At 38.8% G+C, this 8,960-nt stretch overlaps 1 protein-coding gene across 1 annotated transcript in view; it reads left to right on the top strand.

Annotated features, from left to right (window-relative positions):
* The window catches only part of prkdc (protein kinase, DNA-activated, catalytic subunit), a 154,511-nt gene extending 146,179 nt beyond the window's left edge, over positions 1-8,332 (top strand). The window contains exons 82-86 of the mRNA XM_061922138.1: positions 8-79; positions 149-350; positions 4,504-4,692; positions 5,839-5,978; positions 7,996-8,332. Coding sequence (XP_061778122.1) covers positions 8-79; positions 149-350; positions 4,504-4,692; positions 5,839-5,978; positions 7,996-8,200 — 808 coding nt within the window. The 3' untranslated portion in view covers positions 8,201-8,332. The remainder of the gene's footprint in view (positions 1-7; positions 80-148; positions 351-4,503; positions 4,693-5,838; positions 5,979-7,995) is intronic.
* The last annotated feature ends 628 nt before the right edge of the window (positions 8,333-8,960 follow it).

The raw sequence follows: 8,960 nt of genomic DNA, 5'->3' as shown, positions 1-8,960 counted from the left end.
TTTCCAGGAAAGCAGAGCGTTCTGACACTATCCGTAACTTTTCCAACGTGTTGCAATATGTTCCCGGTGATCTCCTGAAGTAAGTGTCAGTTATGTTGGATTGTGAAATAATTGAAAATTATTAAAATACTTATTTTTCTATGTTCAGGAGAGCTTTTCTAAAGATGTGCAACAGTCCAGAAGCTTTTCTTTCCTTGCGCTCACACTTCATCAGCTCTCACGCTTTGCTGTGTGTCAGCCATTGGGTGCTCGGTATCGGCGACCGCCATCTTTCCAACTTCATGATCAACACGGAAACAGGAGGCATGATTGGCATTGACTTTGGTCATGCATTCGGTTCAGCCACACAGGTAGAATACCATAATACTACACACACTGTCTTGTATTACTACCACATTACGCCAACTACTGTACTGCTTAAAAATATTATACGGTACACCACTAGCTTTCTTACTTGATTGACACATTTGTCAGTAGCTTCACAACAGCTTTACAGCTTGGGACCTACCAAAAAACGAGTGATCATCATGGACGATGCCAGTCACCCTCTGCATACCGCTATCAGTAGCCAGAGGAGCCTGTACTGAACATCATCATCATCCCAAGTGCAGGACTAATAGACTCAAAAACTATTTTGTCCTACACGCCATTAGTGAAGTGAAGTGAAGTGAATTATATTTATAAAGCGCTTTAACTCTAGTGACTCAAAGCGCTTTACATTGTGAAACCCAATATCTAAGTTACATTCAAACCAGTTTGGGAGGCACTGGGAGCAGGTGGGTAAAGTGTCTTGCCCAAGGACACAACGGCAGTGACTAAGATGCCGGAAGCGGGATCGAACCTGGAACCCTCAAGTTACTGGCACGGCCACTTTACCAACCGAGCTATACCGCCTTTAAACTGTACAACTCCTCTCTGAGGGGCGGGGGGGATGACAGAGGATGCAAAACAATAATATATAGCCCATTTGTTTATTTTTTACTTTTTAAATTATATCTCAATTCTGTACACTCCTGCTGGAATTTAAATTTTCTTGAGGAAACTCTCCTGATGGAATCAATAAAGTACTATCTATCTACAAAACACAAATATGCGCACGTGTACAATTGCTCCTCCACACTTTACAGCATGCAATACAAATTATTGGAAAAGTCAGCAAGTGTGTGTTGGTGAGGAGGAGGACGGAGGGGTAAGACAAGGCTGCTTCAGACCTGTTTTCATTTATACACACAACTGATCGTGACAAATATAAATATTCGGGGCTAAACTTAAATGGATATGCAGATGATGCAGTCATCATAGCAAATTGTGAGCAAGGACTACAGAAGTCATGGTGGAAGTGATGAGAAAAAAACAACAATCCAAAATCCAACACTGACGTCAAAGAGTTTCAGTACAATTGGATCACAATAGACGGGAAATCATATACAGAAATTAAGTACCGGCGTCCAATCATAAAAAGTGTCTTAGAATATGAGAAAAGGTTGCGCATTACAGGATAACTGTCTTTTTGTATTATTTTGCCTATCATTCACAATACCCATGTTAGATGTGTGCATTCTAAATCGTAAATAAATGTTAGCAGAAGTCAGCTAACAATGGAACCAATTAGAGCTCTTCTATTACGCCCTCTTAATAACCCTCCAAATGCCGCCAATAATACATCTTGTGACCTAATTATTAACTAAGTATTGGCAATATTGTTATTATAAGTGCTAACACAGACTATTTTTAGCAGCACATTGATCACAAAGCGCTTACTAGCTGCTATATCAACATATTGAGCCGGTGTACTGCTGCTGTGCATCTAAGTTGTTAAAAGTTAACATCATACCTCTCAACTGGATAGTAGAAAGATGTGGCCATAAATCGAGAAGCTGGTGAACTTTGACATCCAATTTATATCTAGAGATTGCGAGAAAGACACAAAAATACGCTCATCTGGGGCAACTTTTTTTTTATCCTTTGTGAGGATTATGATTAATTATTTTCCCTTCAACAGCAACACAACTAAGAGACAACAAAGACTACTTTGGAAGAAATGATGATCTAGAAACTTATATTTTTGAATGTAAGGAGGATGATCCACAAGTTTAAGAAGCTGTGTGCTAAACAGTTCCAGCTTTAGTGAAACACTAAGCTTCATGTAGCAGTCTTGCCAAGCGCTGAACAAGATATACAAACTATCAACATAATAAATTAATCACTTATTGTACAATGTCTGCTCTCACTGGTATGCCGACTGATGGGATATTTATATCTTCCCGTTTAGATGAAGAATACACATAATCCTCAAGAAGAGTTTAAAAAAAAAGTTGGGTGCAAACAAGCGTCGTTTTGTGTCTTTCTCGCCATCTCCCTGTCTAAGTTGGTTGTCAAAGTTGACCAACTTCTCGGTTTAGCCACAACCTTCTACTATCCTGGTGAGAGGCGAGATTTAAAATCAATGGTTAACTTGTACCAGCTCAGAGGCGAGAGAACAGCTCCCCAGCACATTATGTCAATATGGCCACATAAGCTAGTTATCTCTCTGCGATCAATGCGCCACTAAAAGTAGGTCCTTAATATTAGGGCGTATAATGACAATATACTTGGTTACAATAATACTTGGTTAATAATCAGGTCACGAAATGTAAATGGAGTACTGTTGGCGCTTTTTGAATGGCTGTATTTACTCTCTATTTTATGCTGCAGCTGTTACACATACTATAATATTGTACATGGTAATTGTTATATATTGTATATATGATACAAACATATAATATAATATATCAGTATATACTGTACATATATTATATAAATATTAGGTATACACGTTATAGTTTATATTGCTATATTTAGTATATTTTATACCTGCATTGTCCTTTCCATCCTTACACTTTCCATCATTTGTAACTGAGCTACTGTGGAACAATTTCCCTTATTCATTAAAGCTTGTTTAAGTTATTTGGAGGGCTTTGTTTTGGAGGAACTTTAATTGACTCCATTGGTAGCTGACATTTGCTAATGTTTATTTATGATTTAGAATGCATGAAAAGAAAAACATACGTTTTTGTCTTACATAGGAATTGCAAATGTTAGGGAAACAAAGTGCAGTTCCCCTTTAAGTAACACAAAACAATATATTTTTTAATAAATTGTGGTGGTCTGTAACAATTACGTTTTTTTATATCAAGTGGAGTGAAAAAAACATGAAATCACCCTGTAAATGTTTATTTCTAAAGCTAACAGCTGCATCAAAATAAATCTGTTCATCAGTTAAAAAAGAGTGTTCACACCCTGAAAAGCTGTTGCACCAGGTGGATTGACATGAATCATGGCTCCAACATAACCTACTCAGTGGCCCAGTGGTTAGAGTGTCCACCCTGAGATCGGTAGGTTGGGAGTTCATAATCCGGCCGAGTCATACCAAAGACTATAAAAATGGGACCCATTACCTCCTTGCTTGGCACTCAGCATCAAGGGTTGGAATTGGGGGTTGGAATTGGTAACGCTGCTGCCCACTGCTCCCCTCACTTCCCAGGGGGTGATCAAGGGGATGGGTCAAATGCAGAAGACAAATTTCACCACACCTAGTGTGTGTGTGACAATCATTGGCACTTTAACTTAACTTAACTTAGATATGTCAATTGAAAACAATGGAGAGGATTATTTAACTTCTTGAAGAAGGTAAATCATCATACAATGTTGCAAAAAAGTTGATTGTTCACAGTCAGCTGAGTTAAAATGTGAACTAAATACAAACAACATGGAAAAGTTGTTAAAAGCCAGCATACTTATAGACCAAGGAAAACATCCAAGTGTCTAGACAGTAAACATAAAGCAATACGTCTTGAAAACAGAAAATGGTCAGCAAAACAAATGAAGACCAAATGGACGGAAACTGGAGTCACCGTCTCTGACCGGACTACAAAAAAATGTTTTTAGTGTTTCTTAAAGGCTTAAAGTTGCCTATTGAAATTACTGTGACTTTGTGTCATGTCTGCTATCTGCTTTTTGGATGAACATCCTCCAGTTCTGGTGATTCCATATTTGTTTTCAGGGGCTGTAAGCTTTTGTACAAGCTGCATGAGCCAAGGAAGAAACACATCAAATTTGCCATAAAGATGTAGATGAGGATGAAAATGTGGATATGGATAAAAATTTAGATGAGGATTTGAATAAGAATGAAGTTGTGGTATGAATTAGGATGGGCATGATTCTCACACTTACGCCAAATGAGCATGTATTTACATATTCAAACACAATGTTACGAGTCAAACTGTATGTAATGTTACAGTGGCCAAAAATATTAAATATACTTCTTAAATAAAACATCTGGCTTGTTTTAATGAATACTTTGGCCTACTATGCTAGGTATTTTAATGTTGGTCACATGGTTGTGAAAAAAGCATGTTTACCTTACTGTTGCTTTAAATCCGAAATTATAAGATTGATGGAGTGGGATGAATTTGTGTTCCCTAATTCAGTGTTTGATTGGTGTTTGCTGGTCTGTCCTCCCAGTTTCTTGAAGTCCCAGAGCTGATGCCTTTCCGGCTGACCAGGCAGTTTTTGAACGTGATGCAACCTTTGAAGGAGTCCGGTTTGATCCGCAGGATCATGGTTCATTTACTACGAGCGTTCAGGAATCAACCAGACTTGCTGCTCAACACCATGGATGTTTTTGTAAAGGAACCTTTGCTGGACTGGAAGGTACTCTTGTTATGTGTGCCCTTTCGAAAAAAAAAATTTTTTTTTTTTTTTTTTAATAAATTAACATTGAAAAAACACAAGATACACTTTCAATTAGTGCATCTACCCGGAAAAAAAAAATCTCTCTCCCATTCACACTCATCCACACCCACTCACACAAAAGGGTTTTTTTCTTTCTGTTACCAATATTCTGGTTCCACAACATAGACAACACAGTCTGTAAGGGACACAATCCCTGAAGCACACATGATTGTGTGTGCCGCTGATTCACTAACATTTTCATCAATTACTACAAACCCCGTTTCCACATGAGTTGGGAAATTGTGTTAGATGTAATTTTTTTTAAGTGGCTTCGTAAAAAAAAGAGTGCGGTTACTTTCTTGGAAGGCCTGCAGTCCAGACCTGTCTCCCATCGAAAATGTGTGGCGCATTCTGAAGCGTAAAATACGACAGCGGAGACCCCAGACTGTTTACTGTTGAACAACTGAAGCTCTACATAAAACATGAATGGGAAAGAATTCCACTTTCAAGCTCTAACAATTAGTTTCCTCAGTTCCCAAACATTTATTGAGTGTTGTTAAAAGAAAAGGTGTTGTAACGCAGTGGTGAACATGCCCTTTCCCAACTCCTTTGGCACGTGTTGCAGCCATGAAATTCTAAGTTAATTATTATTTACACACAAAAAAAATAAGTTTATGAGTTTGAACATCAAATATCTTGTCTTTGTAGTGCATTCAATTGAATATGGGTTGAAAAGGATTTGCAAATCATTGTATTCCGTTTATATTTTACATCTAACACAATTTCCCAACTCATATGGAAACGGGATTTGTATAAACATAATTACATTTTTAAAATAAGCCTTTGAGGACTTCCCATCTTTTTTGTTTTGTTTTTTGGCATCATTATCGTTTTCAACCAAATATCTTTCTAAAGTTAAAAATACCGAATACATATTTTAAAGAAAGTAATACTAAGTGAATATAATTAAATTGACTAAATCATGACTGTCAATGAACTCTCCTAAAATAACAGAAACCACATCAAGCTTCATAAACAAACCAATCCTTGAACTTTTTTAAAAAAGTTATCTGTGCTTTAACGTGTTCCGTGATTTTTGATCACTTGCGACCTTTGCCCCAACAGAACTTTGAAATGAAGCAGTTGAAGAAAGGAGGCACCTGGACAAGCATGGTGGACACCAAACAAATCAACTGGTATCCTTTGCAGAAGGTGGACTTTGCCAAACAGAAGCTAGAAGGTGCAAATCCTGCCAGAATAACCAGGTATGATCAAATCAACATTTATAAAATCATGCTTTTGTTGTCATAACTCAGCATGGAAAAACATATCAACTCGAATCGATCACTTCTTGTCATAGCATATAATGCATATATATATGTATATAAATATATATATATTATATATACATATTCCATCCATCCATATTATATATACATATTATATATGTATATATAATTTGTATAAATAAAGTGGGGCAAAAACATATTTAGTCAGCCACCGATTGTGCAAGTTCTCCCACTTAAAATGATGACAGAGTTCTGTAATTTTCATCATAGGTACACTTTAACTGTGAGAGACAGAATGTGAAAAAAAAATCCAGGAATTCACATTGTAGGAATTTTAAAGAATTTCTTTGTAAATTATGGTGGAAAATAAGTATTTGGTCACTTCAAACAAGGAAGATCTCTGACTTTAACAGACCTGTAACTTCTTCTTTAAGAAGCTTTTCTGTACTCCACTCATTACCTGTATTAATGGAACCTGTTTGAACTCGTTATCTGTTTAAAAGACACCTGTCCACAGCCTCCAACAGCCCGACTCCAAACTCCACTATGGCCAAGACCAAAGAGCTGTCAAAGGACACCAGGAAAAGAATTGTAGACCTGCACCAGACTGGGAGGAGTGAATCTACAATAGGCAAGCAGCTTGGTGTGAAAAAATCAACTGTGGGAGCAATTATCAGAAAATGGTAGACATACAAGACCACTGATAATCTCCCTCGATCTGGGGCTCCACGCAAGATCTCATCCCGTGGGGTCAAAATGATCATTAGAACGGTGAGCAAAAATCCAACACCCACACGGGGGGACCTGGTGAATGACCTGCAGAGAGCTGGGATCAAAGTAACAAAGGTTACCATCAGTAACACTCTACGCCGATAGGGAACCAAATCCTGCAGTGCCATACGTGTCCCCCTGCTTAAGCCAGTGCATGTCCAGGCCCGTCTGAAGTTTGCCAGAGAGCACATGGATGATACAGCAGAGGATTGGGAGAATGTCATGTGGTCAGATGAAACCAAAATAGAACGTTTTGGTATAAACTCAACTTGTCGTGTTTAGAGGAAGAAGAATACTGAGTTGCATCCCAAGAACACCAAACCTACTGTAAAGCATGGGGGTGGAAACATCATGCTTTGGGGCTGTTTTTCTGCTAAGGGGACAGGACGATTGATCCGTGTTAAGGAAAGAATGAATGGGGCCATGTATCATGAGATTTTGAGCCAAAACATCAGTGAGAGCTTTGAATGGTTGACCAAATACTTATTTTCCACCATAATTTACAAACAAATTCTTTAAAATTCCTACAATGTGAATTCCTGGATTTTTTTTTCACATTCTGTCTCTCACAGTTGAAGTGTACCTATGATGAAAATTACAGACCTCTGTCATCATTTTAAGTGGGAGAACTTGCCCAATCGGTGGCTGACTAAATACTTTTTTATATATATATATATACAGTACAGGTCAAAGGTTTGGACACCTTCTTATTGCAATCTGTTTTCTTTATTTTCATGACTATTTACATTGTGGATTGTCACTGGGGGCATTAAAACTATGACACCTGTGAAGTGAAAACCCTTTCAGCTGACTACCTCTTGAAGCTCATCGAGAAAATGCCAAGTGTGCAAACCGTAATCAGAGCAAAGAGTGGCTATTTTGAAAAAACTGAATATAAAACATATTATGTTATTTCACTTTTTTTTTATTAAGTACATAACTCCATATGTGTTCATTCATAGTTTTGATGCCTTCAGTGACAATCTACAATTCAAATAGTCATGAAAATAAAGAAAATGCATTGAATGAGAAGGTGTGTCCAAACTTTTGGCCTGTACTGTATATAAGTAGTCATGGAGCGGCAATGGTGGTGGTTGGGGACCACTGCTGAAGAGCACTGTAATATACTGTTCACCTACTATTAAGTAGTGTGAAGTACACAATAGTCCTAGTATTTATTTTTGCTCTTACTGTGATGAAATAATTGTTTTATCTTTGACAGCGAGGAACTGAAGTTGGGCTTTGAAAAAGATCCCGCCTTCCAGGGCCTGCAGTCGGTTGCACTGGGAACAGCAGAGCATAACATTCGTGCGAGGCTGCCACCAGCTGGTCTTTCTGTGGAAGAACAGGTTGACTGTCTTCTGGACCAGGCCACAGACCACAACATTCTAGGGAGGGTTTGGGCGGGCTGGGAACCTTGGATGTGACCCACTTGGATCAAAATCTTTTTTTAATTAACACCACATCAAAGCAGTCACTTTTCAAGGGGCTCAGTGCTAAATGTTCTAAAATGTTGTATTTGAATGGAAATGTATCAATAAATCAATAAATGCATGATATATTGTTGTCATAATTACAAATTGTGTAGCGGAGCATGGTCGCCGCGCCTAAGGCGGAAGGGAGTGTGTTTGGCCCGGCTTCGGAGCCCAGCTGACAGGTGAGTAGATTGCCCAGCTGGGTCTGGTTATATGATCACCTGTCTCCTTTATCAGCAGGAGGCAGCGAGCAAGACAGATCAAGAACTTTATGACTGGCTCACATCGTGGTCACTCTATGATCACGTACGACCGCCAGACACTTCTAGATGTGGACATATCGGGCCGTTTTGGACTGATAGACGCGTGCTTGCTAAACGTGCTAACTAGCACGGGAATACTTCGACGGCTACATCCAGCGGCCTGTGAAGCAGGGGAGTATAGTAGCAGCGGAGGCCGTCTACGGAGCAGACGCCATCGGTGTGATCGGAAACGCGGATGCCGAGCGGGGCTAAAAACAAAGCAGAAGGCTAATCCCCACAGAACACCACTTCCTTCCATCCTGAAGCTGGATTTAAATGGAAGATGCGAGACTACTGGTCTGGGTAAGGAGTCAGTTAAATCAGAACAAGTTTTTTTCTGCTTTGATTGTTTCAGAGTTAGACATGCGTTCTACTGAGGTGGCTAACTATGATGCGTGCAGTTTATCAAA

The sequence above is a fragment of the Nerophis ophidion genome, linkage group LG15 (genome assembly GCF_033978795.1).
Source record: "Nerophis ophidion isolate RoL-2023_Sa linkage group LG15, RoL_Noph_v1.0, whole genome shotgun sequence".
NCBI classification, from domain to species: Eukaryota; Metazoa; Chordata; class Actinopteri; order Syngnathiformes; family Syngnathidae; genus Nerophis; species Nerophis ophidion.
Note: the sequence above shows the minus strand (reverse complement) of the source record. Positions and strands in the feature narration are given on the sequence as shown.